This window comes from Pelophylax lessonae (genome assembly GCF_965119305.1).
Source record: "Pelophylax lessonae genome assembly, chromosome: 5".
Lineage (NCBI taxonomy): Eukaryota > Metazoa > Chordata > Amphibia > Anura > Ranidae > Pelophylax > Pelophylax lessonae.
The window spans coordinates 248,858,627-248,878,585 of NC_138772.1; the positions used below are offsets into that span (position 1 = coordinate 248,858,627).

The 19,959-nt window shown below is 43.3% G+C and overlaps 1 protein-coding gene across 1 annotated transcript in view; it reads right to left on the bottom strand.

The window, feature by feature from the left end:
• GALNT12 (polypeptide N-acetylgalactosaminyltransferase 12) overlaps nucleotides 1-19,959 on the bottom strand; it is a 585,857-nt gene that overhangs the window by 439,801 nt on the left and 126,097 nt on the right. Inside the window, exons 2-3 of the mRNA XM_082258648.1 lie at nucleotides 14,018-14,187; nucleotides 11,554-11,743 (exon numbers count right to left, since the gene is read on the bottom strand). Of these exons, the coding sequence (XP_082114774.1) occupies nucleotides 11,554-11,743; nucleotides 14,018-14,187 (360 nt within the window). The remainder of the gene's footprint in view (nucleotides 1-11,553; nucleotides 11,744-14,017; nucleotides 14,188-19,959) is intronic.

Genomic DNA, 19,959 nt, shown 5'->3' on the forward strand with positions numbered 1-19,959 from the left:
AAATCTGGAAATATAGCAATCCTGCCATTCCCAAAGGGGATGTTGCCTTTCTCCCTGGTCAGTCTGAGGACAGCATCCCTGTCCCTGTAATTAAGCATCTTTGCTATAAATGTACGTGGAGGTACTCCCTGGCGAGTGGGTCTGCCCAAGAGGCGGTGGGCACGTTCTACCACAAATGTAGGGGAGAAGGCAGCACAGCCATAGGTATTAATCAATAGCTGCTCAAGGAAATCTGAAGGGTCAGACCCCTCAGCCCCCTCTGGCAGTCCAATCAGCCTGATGTTGCAGCGCCTCAACCTGTTTTCCATATCATCTTGTTTGATCAAGAGCTGGTTTACCTGAAGCTGAAGGCGGTCTGAGGTATTCTGAAGGGAGGCAGGGAGTCCTCCACTGTACTGATCCTGGTCTCCGTGACTCTTTCCCTCAACTTCTGCAGGTCCTGGCGGATCAATGAGACATCCGCTTTGACTTCCTCAATCTTTGAGGTAAGGGACGCCTGGCAGTGCGATATTGCCTCCAGCACTTTCGCGGTCTCGGCTCCCGCCACACTCACCCCTGCCCCCGGCTCGGCGCCATCTTGGGGAGAGAGGTCCTTGTCATTACGGCGGTATTTGTCGAGCTTAGCAAGTGTGTCGGACGTTTTTTTGGCAGAGACATAGTGCAGCAGGTGCAGGGCAAGTCAGGGAACGCAGAGAGCCCAGTGCAGGATCTCGGAGGTACAGGATTAGTGTGAGAAGGAGATTATGCCAGCGGAGCTCTGCTCACCTGCGTCCTACTTCATGCCGCTCCAGGCCACGCCCCATCAAAAATATATTTGATAAATACTGGCATCTCTTTAGCATGGATCCTTCCTTGTCTGCCTTTGTACCCAAACAGCCAATGATCACCTATAGACAAACTCATTCGCTAAAAGACAATCTAGTCCACAGTGAATTCCAAACTGACAGAAGAAATAGATGTAAAACCTTTGGAACCTTTAGATGTGGCAGATGTAGTTCCTGCACATAGATAGTGTCACGCTCTCTCTATATTGGTTAGGGTATTGGATCATCAGCTGCAGATACCACTCAGTAGTATGTGACGAGATGGTGTTAAGTCAATTAACTTAAATCTCTATACTCATCATAGTGGTGGAACTTCCAGTCCCTGGACACACATATAAAGCAGGAGCACAGAAATGTATGTTCCTATAGTGAGAGGCTATATGAATGCATTCAAACAGGGAGCCAACAGGTTTGTAAATAATAACTTGTAGTATAGAGTTTAGCTGCAGGAAAGTCTGGGTCCCCTATGGGGTACTTATCCTAGTGCAAATGGAGGATCCAAGAACAGTGGTAGCGAACGTCCAGAGGAGATAGCAAGCAAGTGGAGATCCTATCGAGTCAGGTGAGGGAGAGGTGCAGCGTCCTCCAAGGCACTGGGGTTAAGCTAGACTGAGGAACGGTAAGGCTTCCGTTGTGAGCGGTTGCACGAACAATTTATTTGTGCATACCGCCATTCTAAATAGCCACCTTGAACGGCGCTCAAGAATGACGTCATACGCGATGTCCAGCGTCATCACGTCCCGTATGCGTTCCACCTTTCTAGCCTTAGAACATTTTCATTCCAATCCGAGAGGAAATGATCTTAACAAAATTTTGCTACAAAGTGAGCTGAGATGGATTTTCCATCTCAAAGCCACTTCACCCACAGGCCTCAATGAGGCCTTTAACTTTAAACCATATTTGGCGGGTTTCCAAATTGGGCCCTGTGAATTGGATCTATAGGAATGATCACCCCTTTGTAACTTTCATTCTGTCAGGTCACCTGTGGCCAGGTGACAACTGCACCCTGTTGGAGGCAGGGGTGCAGCGCAAGGTAGTGAACCCGATAGCAGACTGCTGCGGATGGACCGGAACGTGAGCCCAAGATTCCCCAGGGTGCGGAGTCTAAGACCCAGCAGGTTTTCACCAGAGCCTCTAGTGGTGAGGATGGACTTGGCTGCAGCTGGGCCCAGGTCGCGGCCCCTGGGGTCCCCCGGGTCACGCTCCGTAGGAAGAGAAGGGAAGCAGCCACTCAGGACACACAGAATGGTGATGGGTAAGCCGAGGTCGGGGTAACAGGCATACTAGGGTAACCAAGGGACAGGCCAAAGGTCAGGGTAACAGGCAAACCGGAATAGTCAGAGACAAGCCAAAGTCGGTACACAGAAAGGTAGATCAAGCACACGGCAGACAGGAAACAAGAAACAAACAAACACTGTTGAACAGCAAAGCAGACCTGCAGTGCACTGGTTAATATAGACTTCCTGTGATGACCTGGGGTGGGGCAGGAACAGGAAGGAGAGGTGATAAAAAAGGAACCAGAAGTGAAGTCTGACCTCTAATACAGACATGAAGGAACAGTTAAGCTGCCAAACACTATTGCAAGTCCATGACACATTCCATGATTTATCTATATCATCTACATGCGGACCTCATTTAAACAAATAAATGTTTTTTTCCTTCTATGTATTGTATCCAATGGTTGTTATCTAATTACATTTCTCAATGCTGTGGTATGGGCTCCTTTTGAGATCCATCAATTTGATATCTATATAGTCGCACATGGGATATTTGTGATCACTTGTATATTTATTTATTTTTACTTTCGATCTATTCCATTTTATTTAATTTATTTGTATCCATTTTTCCCATGCCTTTTCCCCTTCCATTTCAGGTATATCCCCTTGGTGCAGGCAGATCTGGCTCTTGGGGATCGGTCTCACCTGGCGCACAAAGGGCTCCCTTCCGTCCTTTGATGAAGGTGGGCCTTACTTAGTAGAGTGTGGGGGCTGCCATTCCTGACCCCCTCCTTGTTTGCGTTCCACTCGGAATGCAGACACTCTGCACACCGGGGGCGGGCTGACACCGCGTGTGCCACTCTAGCGGAGGACCCGACAGATGCTGCCCCTTTAACTTACCAACCAGCCAGCTGATGGCTATGTCTAGGCAGTACGGGTCTGACACTGACGCTGCTCATCCCCATGGTCACTCGTCACTCTATGCATTGCACAGAGAAGGTGGTGATGGTCTGGTGGTTGCACCGGATGGATGTATTCTGACTCACAGGTGGGACTTTTCTTCTTCATAATCATGTTGATGATCAATTTTGGGAGTATAACAATAGCTCGCTATACAGTGTATTTACTGTACTAGATCACTATGCTATCTTGTTATTATAGAATTATAAATGTTCTATACAGTGGTGTATTTAGGTTTTGTGCTGCTCTAGGCCTGACTAAACTTGTGCACCCCCTAATTTAAATATGACCCACCCCCTTTCTGTCAAGGCCATGCCCCTTCCCGTTTAAAACCTGCTATGTCATCTGTAAACCACACCCCTTCCTCTTTAGGCCCCACTTTTTGTAACATGCATGGTGAGCCTTAAGCTGGCCATATTCTTTACAATCTGATTGTACAATCTCCTTTTGAGATACCATCAAAATGTGTAGTACAAGGGCCTGCCTGCCTGGATACAGAGTGAATGTATGTTTAGCTTTGTCCTTATATTACATGGTTTTGGTTAACAAAGGAGAATGTCCAAATCTTATTTTTTTTAGTGTTGGCTCAGCTTTATGGAGATTGTTGGAGAAAAGGAAGAAGGGATAGATGGATGGATGGATGGAAGTAGAGGTGAATGAATAGAAGGATGGACAGATTTATGGATGGAGGAATGAATGGAAGGAGGGACGGGTGGATGGGGGGACAGATGTATGGAGGGATGCAATGAGTGTAAGTGACTGTCACACACTGACCTGGTTTTCTTCTCCAAACCAGCTTCTTCCCCCCACTGCAGAAGTGGATTTTAGGGACACAGGGAAAGGTCGTCTTTGCTGGGGGCTGCTGCGTCTCTTTGCGGTACATACCCGATCACTGAGTCCTGGAAGATCCCAACAGGTCACCACAGGCTGGAAGACACCCTGGAACATCCAGGAGAGAGCGGTCGGTCTCAGGGTATTTTTCCTGGTGGGCAGAGGAGAGCCCATGTAATATGACAGCACATCCCTGATCCAGGCATCCTACATTCTTCTCCTATGGGGGGGGGGGGGACACATCTTGGGTCACCCAGATAGGAACCTCCTGAGATCCCTGTCAGTAGTGTCAATGTCAGGTGAGGAGGACTGATGGAACTAGTCCCAGGAAGGGAGCGGTGAGGATTGTCCACTGTGTACACAGCACAGCCCTCCCCTGCTTTGCCGTCCTTGTATCTCAGCATGACATTAAACTAAGTTCATTGGACACCCTTCCCTTTTCCCCTCAGTCCCCCTGTTCCAATGTGCTGCGATCCCCCGCTGTCAGGATGCCGCTTCACAAGTCGGCATAACTAGGATAATGTTGTATGATATCAAATGGGTACTCCTTTGATTTTTAACATAGCTCCATATGGGACATTTTTGATTGTATTTGTATTCCTGCTTTGTATTTGATATCATGTGTATTCAATAAAATGTTTTTTACATTTACTATCCTGGTTTGTCTCCCATAGTCAATGAGGGGTACCAGCACAGTTTTCTGCACCAATTTGCAATTCATAGCAAAGGAATGTCACTGTAAACTGACTATATGGACAAGCCAACCCACTAATCTCCTTTCAGGAATGTGTCATTTGCCATTGTGCCATTTTCCTGAGGTCACTGTGCTCCAGTGGGGGTGGGTTAGCCATTCCTTACACACAAATTGTATATACTACAGCTATACCTTGGAATATGTAAAGTGGGTAGGTATCTATGCGCCACCAAAAGAGAAATGAGGAACGGAGGAGGGAGATGTAGGTGTGTGAATGGAGCACCAGAGGTATGCAGCTAGTTCTGTAGTGTCACCACATATGATAAATAGTATATATAAGGATAAAACCAGCGCAATAAAACCCCTATGTAGCTATTGACCAGTTCTCCTACAGTGGAACTTGTGCAATTGCTTGTCTCTGCACATAACTTCTTATATGCTTCTTGTAGCACGGGTCACTTTATATTTATCCCGTTTTTGGATCACCTTCTAGATCAACTAATATCTCAGCACTTTTTTGGCACTGGTCACTTCACCTTGATATTTGATGATTTTATTACCAATTGTTTTACCTAGTTTTTGAGACCTATCTACATATTGTTTTAATTATTTATGTTTTGATTGATGGTTCACCGAGACATAGGGGTTTTATTGCGCTGGTTTTATCCTTATATATATATATATATATATATACATACACACCTTGGAATAGTCTCGTCTCCAGAGCTGCATCATGCAAGTGTCTGGTCTGATTATCTGGCCATGCCGTGTGAAAAGCGGATGGGACTCCGTGAAGAAACAGCATCTTTACTTAAGTATTCTGGTTATATTTTCTAATATCTGTATCTGTCATTAGTTTTATAAAATGTTATACTTATAAGTTTTGTGTGATCTCTCTTTGCACATATTGAATACAACCCCCAAAAACGTAAACATTCCCATGACCATGGTGAAATACCCCTCCATTTGAAAATGGCTCTCTTTGCTGACTATTTACTTCTCTATGTGACCCAACCACATACTTCTCTACCCTCCATTCTCCTTGAGTTCTAGAGATTTGGCAAAATCAGAAATTTTCAAGGTCAACTATACTAAAACTAAACTCTTAAATACAGTATTTATCTAGCCTCTAAACACATGTAACAACTGAAAACCAACTTCCCATTTAGGATTAGTACCAAGTCCATACATTACCTGAGAACTCATTTACCGTCAGCGGCTTCCAAATTATACTCCTTGAATTTCCTCCCGCTTCTAAATACCCAAGTAGATTTGTACATTTATACAACTAAATGACAAAAAGCCTTTCATGGCTTGGCAGGGTCAGTATTCATTCCAAGCTTTTGCTACTTATTTCAGACAATTCCCATTAACCTTCCCTTATCCTTTTTTTTTTTCAGAAACTTCATTGCTTATTTTCCAAGTTTATTTGGAATGCACCTTGTCCAAGATTTTGCTTTAGAACTTTGACCCTCCTGAAACCTTAGCGTGGGGTGGAGGTGCTTGATGCCTCCCTCTACCCTAAGGTGGCAGTGTTTACCAAAATATTGGACTAATTCCACCATTCCCCCTTGTGACAGTTTTCACTGTCACTGGAATTTAAAGACAGCTAAGTAATGGTTTGGATTGCTTCATATTTGCCAGCAATATCTCCATATAGGAATATAAAGATTTATTCCCATTTGCCATGAAATCTGTAATTCCAAAATGCTGGGTATATTACATAGCTTTCAGTGTCAGACAGGTATTCCTTTTGTTGTGTATTGGGAGGGAATGTGTATTGCCCTTTTGCATTGTTACATGTTAATGACCTCCCATTGTTCTGTCTGTCTGCCTTAAGAGAAACTTATAGGAATGTGGATTGGATGCTAAGGGGGAGGGGGGATTGTCCCACATTGTATATTTTGTACACTGTATGAGAGTGTAAAACTCTGTTCCTATTGGATGGTGAATATTATGTTCAGTCTTCAACAAGGTCCATCTGGGTGGTAACTTTGTGGGTGAAAACTGTATATAAGTCTTGTTCAATTAAAGTTGTGCTGAGTTCATTCAACCTCAATCTAGAGTTCTGTCTCTTATTGGGGGAATCTGCTGCAGGGATTGCTATGGTCTTCCATACTCCCTTAGAGAATCACTGAGCTCTTGTAAGAGCTTGTATAAGAGCTTGTTCTGCTGCACTCTCTGGGGAAAGAGAGGTTCACCCACAGGAACCTGGAGCCTTGTCGTAGGTCCAGGGTGGGTAGGAGATTGCGAGACCCTAACCAAGCTGCGGCGGTTTGTGGGGTCTGAAGAGGTTACGGTGTCTGGTGGAGTGCTTGGAGCCCCTCGGAAAGCACTAGTAGCATCTTTCAACGGAGGTACCTGGTCGGGGTGCCCTGTTCCGTTACATTGGTGGCAAGCGGTGGGATGGCGTCCTAGTGTGAGGAGAAGCAGCTCGGAGACACCGGTAACGTTATGGAGCGAGCTAACACCCGTGCAGCGTCCCCATATGAGGAGGAGTTTCTCTGGAGGTTGCAGCAACACTTGGTCCAACAGGATGGGCCTGTATCAGAGGAAGCCATACTGGACTGGAGAGATGCCACTCGAAAGGAAATGTGGTATGAGGCCTTAGAGAATGTGCAGTGGAGGCGGAGAGAGAACCTTCCCAGTGAAGAACAGCGGTTCCAGGTATACGTTGCCCTGCGGTTACCTTTCCTAGGAGAACAACCCCTGGATGAGTGGGTGACGGAGCTGTGGAACCTGATTTGGAAGGAGTTGTGGCTGGATGAAGCTTACCGGGCACTAAAGTGGTACTCCACCCGGCACGACCACTGGATGGCTGACGACAATATGCCGGAAGGTGTGGACTATAGTGGGCCGGGCTTGCTGTGGGAGGCCTTTGAAGAGAGGGACTTTGGATGTCCAGCAGAGTTTCGGCGCTGGGAAATCCAGGACACCAGGGAAGCCCTACTGGATCTCCCCAGAGTGGATGACTTGGTGTTAGACCTGATTCATCTGGTCACAATGGAGTGGGAACTGGAGCAGGACTACCAACGCCTGCTCTGCTCCATTCCACCCCAATCTACCCTGCAAGCAGAGCCGGAGCCCTGGGTGGCAGATCCAGACCCACAACCCTTGAGTTGGAGAGACAGTACAGACTGGTGGTACTTGGAAGACCCACCGATGGCAGGTGGAGATGGGACCGAGGTCTCTCTACCGGCCCTACAGGGAGGCTGGGCAGCCGGCCCAGATCCCCAGCTACAGCAGGAGTTACAGGGTGCCAAAGGTGTCGTCCTTCCTCCTTCCAAGCAGCGGTGTACCTTCCAGGGAGAGGAGACCACTAACCCTTCTCCCCAACCACAGGGAGACAACAGCCCTGTCCCCAATGGTACAGATGTGACCGCGGTCTCTGCACCAGACCTACAGGGATGCTGGACGGCCGATCCAGATCCCCAACCTGCCCCGCAGGAATACCAGGAGGAGGAGGTAGGCGATCCCTCCTCTCTACGGCAGACCCCCAACCAGGTCCTGGGGGTAGTATTCGCCAACCCCAACCCAGCAGAAGAGCTGGCAACAGGGCAGAGTGCTACCAACCTCTGCCCAGCACCTGCAAAAGCTACAGTCTTCATCTGTACACCCCAGGGATGCTGGACAGTCGGCCCAGATCCCCAACAGCCTGATGAAGTGAGCCCCACCACCCTGTCTTCTCTCCAGCGGCTGAAAGGACTCCCAGGAGAAGGGCCAGTCCACACTTATCCACAGCAGCGGGTATGTTCTGCGAGAGAGAGGCAGAGGTTGGCTGGGTGAGTAACACTGTTTTCCCGACAATTTGTTTGGGGTACTGGGTGGGTGCAGACATTGGGAGGGCCTGTGGAACACAGCCTACCTTAGAGAGGTTGGAAATTTCTTCTCTCAGCCTACTAGGCTCCTCTTATGTCTAAATCACCCTGTGTCTATTAGGAACACAGGGTGCCCAAGAAGCCCAGTCTGGCCTGCCCAAACCAGACTTTCACAGACTGATCGGCTATGAGAGCTCCATGCGCCTTGCCAAAACAAACTTACAAACTATGTGGAACTTTGTCAAGGAAGCTGCCATGATGGATTGACTCTTTGGGACTTGTTACCCGACTAACTCAGGCACAGACCGATTGGAGGTCTGGTACCTGGATTAGTCTACCTTTGGGGGGAAGATATGTGACAGTATTCACCGTCACTGGAATTTAAAGACAGCTAAGAAATGGTTTGGATTGCTTCATATTTGCCAGCAATATCTCCATATAGGAATATAAAGATTTATTCCCATTTGCCATGAAATCTGTAATTCCTAAATGCTGGGTATATTACATAGCTTTCAGTGTCAGACAGGTACGCTCTGAAACGCGTCGTGTGCACCCCTGACCGTGCTTACGTCCTACGGCTGAAGCTGAGTCCCCGCCTGCCTTGAGAGTCCGGTCCCGGGGAAGACAGAGCCGGCATCTCCCCGCTGCTTCATCTACCGGATCAGATCCTCTCAACATCCTTCCTCTCGGCAATAGCTACATGGACAGCTTGACCCCAGGATGTTTGTTTTTGTGCCTTCACTTCATCCACATCTAGTGAGTTACCACCTGTTGTATGTTTTACTTCCATTAAACGTATTGCACTTAGAGGCGCTCCGCTTGTTTTTTTGCTTCATCCTTTTGACAGATTGACTTCCTGTGCAGCAGAGCTGGCCCTTCGTGCAGACCTTCATCTCATTTCCTCATTACATGGACTTCACCCCAGCCTATTGCTATATAGGTATCTGTGTTATATATTGTTTTCTGTTTTTATTCATTTCATGATTTTGCTTGCACACTAGCTGTTTCCCAGTGCTTCAGAGCGCCAGCTTCCTTGTTTATTTGGTACCTGGATTAGTCTACCTTTGGGGGGAAGATATGTGACAGTATTCACCGTCACTGGAATTTAAAGACAGCTAAGTAATGGTTTGGATTGCTTCATATTTGCCAGCAATATCTCCATATAGGAATATAAAGATTTATTCCCATTTGCCATGAAATCTGTAATTCCTAAATGCTGGGTATATTACATAGCTTTCAGTGTCAGACAGGTATTCCTTTTGTTGTGTATTGGGAGGGAATGTGGATTGCCCTTTTGCATTGTTACATGTTAATGACATTGTTCTGTCTGTCTGCCTTAAGAGAAACTTATAGGAATGTGGATTGGATGCTAAGGGGGAGGGGGGATTGTCCCACATTGTATATTTTGTACACTGTACGAGAGTGTAAAACTCTGTTCCTATTGGATGGTGAATATTATGTTCAGTCTTCAACAAGGTCCATCTGGGTGGTAACTTTGTGGGTGAAAACTGTATATAAGTCTTGTTCAATTAAAGTTGTGCTGAGTTCATTAAACCTCAATCTAGAGTTCTGTCTCTTGTTGGGGGAATCTGCTGCAGGGATTGCTATGGTCTTCCATACTTAGAGAATCACTGAGCTCTTGTAAGAGCTTGTATAAGAGCTTGTTCTGCTGCACTCTCTGGGGAAAGAGAGGTTCACCCACAGGAACCTGGAGCCTTGTCGTAGGTCCAGGGTGGGTAGGAGATGCCAAGACCCTAACCAAGCTGCGGCGGTTCGTGGAGTCTGAAGTGCTTACGGTGTCTGGTGGAGTGCTTGGAGCCCTTGGAAAGCACTAGGAGCATCTTTCAACGGAGGTACCCGGTCTGGGGTGCCCTGTTCCGTTTCACCCCTCTAAACTGTGGGTTCAATTAGAAGGCCAGATAAACCCCATTGATTTGTGTACCTTTCCTTGGATCCCTCATTCATTGTTCCCTATTTGCATAGATCTTACACAACAGACGCTTTGCATCTTGGACTGTTCCCTCTCTACCTTACGTCTGTCTCACTACCGTGGCCACTTTTTCGCAGCAACCCAGCCTTTCCGCCGACTCTCTTATCTTCTGCCTTTGGCCTTTGGAGCAAACACACCCATTGATGGCTCTCCCAAGTCTTTCAATCTAATCCATCACTGTTTACAGCTGGCCCTGCTAGCAACCCTCTGCACTCTCCAATCCAGTGGCTACAGAGGCAACAGACCTTATCCTATATCCAATGCATTAATGCACTTTCAGATATCAATGCTGGTACAACTATATTAGAATCTCTACTTTTACAGAAAGACCCACCAACACATGCTATCTCTCAACTGTATTCTATTATTTTAGATGCAGTTCACCCAGACTCTCCCACCTTCACACAAACTTGGGAAAATTAACTACAGGCTACGTTTGCGCCCTCATCATTAGTGACCAAGGTACAGGAAAATCAGTCAGACTTTTATAGCTAGGTGGTACAGGTGCCCCTTTATTCTTAACCATTTTGATTCTACAGTTCCAGATACACGCTGGCAATGCCATGTCTCTAAAGACACTATGCCCCATATATGGTGTGAATGCCCCCCCTCCTCCCTATCCAAGCATTCTGATTAAAAATCCTTAACCTCCACTGTAAGCTTTGTGTTTATATTATTCCTTCAGTGTGTACGCTTTAACAGTGTTGGAAAACTTGAATTCTAATACCTCTTCTATATTTTCTCCTTGTTAATTATATATGGAAAATGTTGAAAAGCTGAGTACTTTTGGGGCAAAAATCTCAAGATACAGTGCATGCCGGATTCAACCCATGGGCTTTTTGTTAGACACATGTACAATAGACATTTTTTCATCATAGTGAGCCAAGTAGGCCAGCAGTTTGCGCATATATTATTTTATTTATTTATTTATTTTTTTTACAGAAAGATTTGATAAACGATTGAGATAATATCCTGCAACATAATATAATACTACTACTTAAAAAAAAAAATTACTTTTGGGAGGTTTTTGGTGTATTTTCACTTTAAAAAAAAAAAAAAAGTTTTCAACACTCCTATTATTGTTCTATGTAAATCCTTCAATTTGGGTTCATATACTTATTTTAAAAAATAAGCAAAAGACATACAAAATTTAATAAAGTGTGATTTAAAAAAAAAAAACTAACATGTGGAGCAGTATAATCCATGTGAAAGAAGGTACCTTTCTAGGAGTGGTTCCAACCAGCCTTTATGACACTCACAATGGCAATCAAGGAAAGTCAAAACCTCTCCTTTGGCTTGGGAGGCACCAAGAAGCCGTGCTCGTACGAGACCTTCTCTCTTGTTTGCGCGGATTAGTCGAACTTTCCTCAGTTCAGACACATATTCTTGCAAACGCTCCTTCAGATGTTCTATAACCATATTGGAAATTACAGTATTACAATAGCAAATTAAATGAGTATTGTAAGAATAACGTGCAGGTTTACTGGAAAAAAAACAAAAACTGGATACAAAGACGAACATGCAGGTACTATTAATAAAATTGCATGAAACACAGAACACAACTATGCAAGCTGAGGTAACAATTTGCATAACAGCACCCAGGTTTTGTAGCACTGTAAAAATGAATGGTAACCACACCTGGAGGGTCCTGCTATATTATCTAGCATCTATTACAAAAGGTTTCCTTTAGCGTGCTCAGTTTGACTTGGTGTATTATGATAAAATGCCTAGTCTATTTTCCAATTATGCTATTATGGCTGAAGTGAAAACAAGGTAAGCCTGCTCAAAAGAGAAAAATAGATGGTAAAACTAAACATTTGCAGAATCATGCACTAGTGTGTATATAAGTGTTCGCAGTAACAGGGCCTACATGAATTCAAATCAGTAGTCCTGCTAGTGAACTGCTGACAATTTTATCTCCATTAAAATGTAAAGGCTAGGCTGGATTTCCACCACTTTCACCTTACATTTATGAGGCATCCCCAATATGCCTTAAACTCACTGAAATCCAAATTGTGACCTTCAGTGCACATACGGCTTTATTTTACAGTAACTAAAAACAAGCACACGTAATCAGAATATGATCTTACAATTTTAGTTTGTCTTTAACACAACCTACACAAAACACTTACTGGGGACTTCCTGTGAGCATAACAAATGACAAAAAAGAACAAATTACTATACAATCAAAATACAGATATAAATAGTAATGTAAATTACTCTGAACAGGTTTGTGAATATTTTATATCAAATATGGAATCACTAGGCCTTGGCACATTCCCAGGTCTTCTGCAAAGTTTCCCGGGGCTGAACCCTTACAACTACTATAAATAAGTGTTAGGACTACCAAAAATAGAAGACGTCCATGCATGGATTACATTTGTCATACTTTGCTATAAGCTCTACAACCCCAGTGCTAGTCTCTAGCAACCCCTAACTTCAGCTTCTGAATAATGCTTTTTCTTCAGTGTCTTCTTGGGAGAAACTACAATGGAGGTGGTGTCACGTGGGTAAGGCGTGAAGGGAGATTTCCTTAAAAAAAAGTCACATACAGCAATAAAAAAACCTACAAAATCCTTATGTTAATTATGATCCCCTATCTGTTTTGGTTAGCATTTCCAAAGCCACAAGACCTCTAAAAAGTTTTGGTTGTAGCAATAAACATACAATAGGAAAAACATTGTTTAAAATAAAATCAAACCTACAACCACAACTTTTCCAGTACTGTGCTTTAACCAGTTGAACTAATCAAATTATTTGACTGAGAGAGACCTCAATCATTTCTATCATTCCTATATGGCTGCAATTTAATCTCCTCCTTAACAGTATTTCACTAAAGCATCTGCTGCCTTTCTATGGTTTTGTTAGGCATGGAGAAGGAGATATAGAGATTGATTTACTAAAGTCAAACTGGCTCTTAATTTTGCAAGAGAAGTCACACTTTGCAAGAGATTTATCCCTAGAGCTTGGTGGATGTGGTGCAATTTCACTTTGCAAAGAAAAACCCAATCACTTGCAACTATAAAAAAAAAAGCATTTTTGCTCACACGTAATATGCTGATGCACAGCTTCACTTTGTTCATGAACCTCTGGGGAAAATTCCCCTGCAAAGTAAACAGTATGTTGGTAAATCAACCTCAAACTAATACGTACAAAGGTGTACAAGGGAGAAAGTGAATAATAGGATATAATTCATGGGAGAGTGGCTTCTTGTGAAAACATTGTGCAAAACTAGGAAACCTGTTTTTATAATATTCAGAGTGGAGCAGGCATGTGTAGAGTGCAGTGGCTATTTCAACAGTATCCAACCAATTCTATTCATTGCAGATTTGTTTACTCAAAGCTTGAGGTATACTGAAGGTTACTTGGGGTTGCTGGGTTCATTATAATGCTGCAAGTGGGGTAAAATGATGGCATTGGGGATTATAATAATTCTGTTGGGGATTGTGCCAATAGTGCTGGGATATATTAAAATTCTACTGGAGGTTGGTTTAATTCTAATGCTGGGGCATAATATGCCCATTTTTAGTAATGTCTTCAATTTGCCACTGGGAAATGGGCCGCTTTGAAGCCTAGAAGTGAATAGTGGACTTTGCGTGGAGGCTAGTCCCTAATTTCCTCATAGAAGAAATGTTCCTGTTCAGCTTATAATAAAACGTGTAAACAGTGGTTTTTTTTTTTACCTTTCTCACTATAATCATCTACTAGGATAACTTCTTCAAGAAGAATGTCTGGAGAGGTTTCCAGGACACTGTGGACTGTACGCAAGAGTGTGGACCATGCTTCATTGTAAAACGCAATGATGACGGATGTTCTAGGTAACCTCTGATAGCCATATTTCACAGTTCCACATCTGTAAATAGAAAAAAAGTTTAAGATAGGAGTCTCTTATAAAGGCAAAGTCTAACTCTATGTTAAAGCCTGTCCCAAATCATCGGTTACACGCATGTTTTAGAACGTCATCTGACAAGGACTTTCAAGAACCCAAGAAAGTGACCGTTTCCCACCCTGTTATAAGTGGTTATATACAGTCATGTTAAAAAGTAAATACATCTCATGGCAATTGTTGACTTTTTTCATATATTTAAACAAACATTAGATCTTCATTCAGTCAGTGCCTGCAGACAAAGGAATTGATTGAGAATAAAAGCACAAAGAAAATTTGCCTTTTTAATAAGTTATTCATCAAATCAATGGATGTATTGGTGTAAGTACGCCCTTGGCCTAAGAAGCGGTTAGTGTCCTCTTTAGCAGAAATTACTTCTTGGAGGTGTTTTGTATAACTTTCCACCAGTCTCTGACACCAATTTCCTTATGCATTATTTCTTTAGTCCAGTCTTTAACCCTTTGTTTTATTTAGAGACATTCCTTGGATGCTTTGGTAGTGTGCTTTGGTTAATTATATTGAAAGTTCCACTTCCAGTTAAACATTGCCTTTTGAACAATTGGCCTCATTTTCATTACACTATACTCAAGTACACTTTATTATGTAGGGCTGCAAAGAAAAAATTATTTTCATAATCAAATTCGTTGGCCGATTGTTTCAATTAATCAGATAATACCCTTAAAAAAACGTATGGTGTATAATTTAGTAAATATGTAAAGTTTAAAAAAAAAAAAAAAAAAAAGGAAATTTGTTCTTAAATATCTATATGAAGTGGTATATATAAAAACCAACTATATGGTTAGGGAGCAAAATCTCTAATCCACTCTGAGAACAACAGACAGAAGATATACTATTAGAGGTTGAATCTGGTAAATATCATCAGATTTAGAGATCACGTTTTTTTTTTTTTAAGACAAAAAAAATGTAAGGACTGTTTTGAAATTTTCAGACAGAACTTTAATATATGATGTATGACAGAATCCCTAGTCATAGGCAGGTGGCTTGATAAAAGCTACCTGCGCCTGCTGTCACTTATGCTGGTCTTACAAAAACAATGTCTTACTTAAAATATGTTAGTTAAATTTCCTAATAGTTAGTGGGGTCAAATCGACGTTCGTTTTCAATCATAGTGACAGGAAAATTCAAAGGAGAAGAATAGAAAACTTCTTGGTCAAAAGGAATTTTCAGACAGTGTATGTGGTTTTCGTTCAGAAATTATAATTCATTTTAAAGATGAATATAATATGAAGATGAAAGCAAGTAACATTTTTTTTTTTTTTGAGAGATATTAAGAAGTAGGATAGACCTACCGGCACAGACACGTACACTAAGAGGTGATATGATTGAACAGAGGACACGAGGTGGCGTGACACTAAAAGGAACAATGAGATGGCGTGATAGGCGGGCACGAGACGAATGCAGACACGAATGACACAGTGTATATGGTCCAAGATACATATAAATTTAGGCGGAAGATACTTTGCAAACTTGGGGGTTTCCCCCATTTTCTTGCCACCCCTCCTTTTTTTTTTTCCTTCTCTTATCTTCCCCCTCTCCTATACTAAAGAAATACCCCTAGCTGTTTAACCCGAGAATACTCTACGGGCTCTTGATATGGAAATAGGTATGTAGGCCCTTATATTATGGGACTTGGCAAGATAAGCGACAAGGAACTTAACATAATTGCGGATTTAGCTATGAGAATCTTCCTTCCCCAGATATACTTTCCCTGCCCCTTTTCCCTTCCCTTCCCTTCCCCCCCCCTTTTTTTTTTTTTCTTCCCTTCTTCTTTGTTTTCTTTTCTTTATAGGATATTTTAAAAAGAAAAAAATATTAGAAGCTCGGGAGAATAAGGATAGTTAGTATAGACTGACCCAATCATATAAGAAAATTTTGGTTATTAACCGCTTCCATACCGCGCCATAGTAAAATGACATTGGCAGGAAGTCTTTCTCGAACCCGGGCGGCCGTCATATGACGTCTGCCCGGTCTCGCCGCTACTGCGCGCCCCCGCGGGCGCGCAGCGCGGCGATCGGGGGTGAGGCTCGTCCCTTGGACTGAGCCCAACACAGATCACAGTAAACAGCCAATGAAATTGGCCGTTTACCACATGATCGGCTGTGTCAATCACAGCCGATCACATGAGCGGCTCCAGCGCGAGCCGCTCGTTCCTTCCTCAATGCGCACCCCGACGGGGGCGCGCAGCGCAGCGATCGGGGACGAAGCTCGTCCCTCGGACAGAGCCCATCCCCGATCTAGGTAAAGAGCCAATGAAATTGGCTTTTTACCACGTGACCAGCTGTGTCCAATCACAGCCGGTCACAAATGTCAACAGAGAACACGGAACTAGCTGTCACCGTGTTCTCCTCCTCACACACTGATCCTGTGTGAGGAGGAGATTGTGGTAACAGCTAGTTACCAATTAATTACAGTGCACCCCAAACACACTGATTGCCCCCCCAAATAAAGAGCACCTGTCACTAACCCATCAAAGTACCTGTCACTAGCCCATCAAAGTACCCAAGTACCTGTCACCAGCCCATCAGGTACTCTGATGACAAGTACTCGGGTACTCTGATGGGCTGGTGACAGGTACTCGGGTACTCTGATGGGTAGGTGACAGGTACTCGGGTACTCTGATGGGATACAGAGAGGTACTCGGGTACTCTGATGGGATACAGAGAGGTACTCGGGTACTCTGATGATGGGTATTCGGGTACTCTGATGACGGGTATTCGGGTACTCTGATGACGGGTACCCGGGTACTCTGATGACAGGTACTCGGGTACTCTGATGACGGGTACTCAGGTACTCCGGTGATGGGTACTCGGGTTCCCCCGGTGACAGGTACTCGGGTACTTTGAGTACCTGTCATCGGAGTACCCGAGTACCTGTCACCTACCCATCAGAGTACCGAATACCTGTCACCTACCCATCAGAGTACCCGAGTACCTTCCACCTGCTCATCAGAGTACCTGACACCTGAAGTACCCGAGTACTTGCCACCTGCTCATCAGTACCCATCACTACTCATCAGTACTCATCAGTACCCATCAGTATCTATCAGTATCAGTACTGATCATCCGTACCCATCAGTACAGTATCACCTATCAGTACTACTCATCAGTACCCATCACCTGCCTGTCACCTGCCCATCAGAGTACCCGAGTACCTGCCACCTGCTCATCAGTACCAGAGTACCTGTCACATGCCTGTCACCTGCCCAACAAAGTACCCGAGTACCTGTCACCCTTCATGCAGCCACCATGTCCAAGTCCAAAAAGGTTTATATACGTCCTCCGTTTAAACCTAAATACCGCTGTTATGGTAGCAGATAGCTGCCATAACCCTGGTATTTTTTTAAACGGTGGACGGTTGGCTTTCCGATAAGGGTGGTCCCAGCGGCGGATTCGCCGCGGGATCACCCTTCCAGGATGTCGGAAGAGGTGCCCCCCCCCCTCCCGCCGCGTTCCGGTCCTTCTCCCCGCTTACCGGACCCGCCGGCAGCGGGGAAAACGATCCGGTCCCGGATCCTCACAGACAGGATGTCGAGTGAGGGCAAGCTTGCCCTCACTCGACTCTATGGTCTTGGAGGACCGGAGCTACGGCAAACGTTGCCTAGCAACCGGTTTAAAGGTCCCTTTTTTTTTTCATTTTATTTTATTTTTTTTATTTTATTTTTTTTTTCTATCTTTTAGTGTACTTGTGAGATCTGAGGAATTTTTGACCCCAGAGCTCACAAAAAAGAGGTCCTGTCGTGCCTTTTTCATTTTTTGAGAGTTCCAGAGGAGTTACAGAGGAGGTCTAGGGCTCAAATTATTGCTCTTGCTCTAACGATCACGGCGATACCTCACATGTGTGGTTTGAACACCATTTACATATGTGGGCGGGGTTTCCTTGTGCGTTCGCTTCTGCGCGCGAGCTCACGGGGACAGGGCGCTTTAATTTTTTTTTTTTTTTTTTTTTTTTACTATTTATTTTATTTATTATTTTTTATTTTTACACCGTTTAAAAAAAAAAAATTGATCATTTTTATTTCTATTACAAGGAATGTAAACATTCCTTGTAATAGAAATAAAAATGATCAAATTTTTTTTTTTTTTAAACGGTGTAAAAATAAAAAATAATAAATAAAATAGTAGAAAAAAAAAATTAAAGCGCCCTGTCCCCGTGAGCTCGCGCGCAGAAGCGAACGCACACAGAAACCCCGCCCACATATGTAAATAGTGTTCAAACCACACATGTGAGGTATCGCCGCAATCGTTAGAGCAAGAGCAATAATTTGAGCCATAGACCTCCTCTGTAACTCTAAGATGGCAACCTGTAGAATTTTTTAAAATGTCGCCTATGGGGATTTTTAAGTACCAAAGTTTGTCGCCATTCCGTGAGCGTGCGCAATTTTGACGCCATGACATGTTGGGTATCTATTTACTCGGCGTAACATTATGAAAAAAAATTGGGCTAACTTTACTGGTTTCTTATTTTTTTATTAAAAAAAGTGAATTTTTTCCAAAAAAATTGCGTTTGGAAGACCACTGCACAAATACGGTGTGATAAAAAATATTGCAATAATCTCCATTTTATTCTCTAGGGTCTCTGCTAAAAAAAAATATATAATGTTTGGGGGTTCCGAGTAGTTTTCTAGCAAAAACAACTGATTTTAGCTTGTAAACACCAAATGTCAAAAATAGGCCTAGGCAAGTGGCTAGGATGCATGAAAGTGCTTCTTGGATGTTGGACCCCTCTATAATGGCTAGGCTGTGAAAAAGTTTCACACATGTGGTATTGCCATACTCAGGAGGAGTGGCAGAATGTATTTTGGGGTGTCATTTTTGCTGTGTACATGCTATGTGTTAGGAATATCCTATAAATTGACAACTTTGTGTAAAAAAAAAAAGTTTGTTTTTTTTCCCACATTTTCCAAAAACTTGTGGAAAAAAATGACATGTTCAAACGACCCATAATGCCTCATAAAATATAAGTTGGAGTGTTTGCTTTCTAAAATAGGGTCATTTTGTGGACTTTTCCATTGTATTGGTGCTCTAGGGCCTTCAAAAATGTGATAGGTAGTAAGAAAGTTTTATGTGTATTTATGCTCCTAGAACGCCTGAAGGTGCTACTTGGACGTGGAGGCTCTTTTTGTGGCCAGGCTGTGTAAAAGTCTCACACATGTGGTATCACCATAAGGAGTAGCAGAATGTATTTTGGGGTGTCATTTTTGCTGTGTACATGCTATGTGTTAGAAATAGCTTATAAATTGACAACTTTGTGGGAAAAAAAAGAAAAAAAAATGTTTTCTTCATTTTCCCAAGAATTGTGGGAAAAAATGATAACTTCAAAAAAAAAAACCCTATGCCTCTTACTAAATACCTTGGACTGTCTACTTTACAAAAAGGGGTCATTTGGGGGGTATTTGTACTGTCCTGACATTTCAGGGCCTCAACAAAGGAGATAGGCCGTCAGTACATCTGGTGTGATCAATTTTCAGTAATTGGTACCATAGCTTCTAGACTCAATACCTTTCACACAGACTAAATAATATACACAAATTTGGGTTAATTTTACCATAGATATGTAGCAGTATAAATTTTGGCCCAAATGTATGAAGAAAAATTAATTTTTTGGAAAACTTTATAATAGAAACTAAAAAAAGTGTTTTTTTTTCAAAATTTTTGCTTTTTTTTTGCTTATATCACGAAAAAAAAAACCCAGTTGTGATCAAATACCACCAAAAGAAAG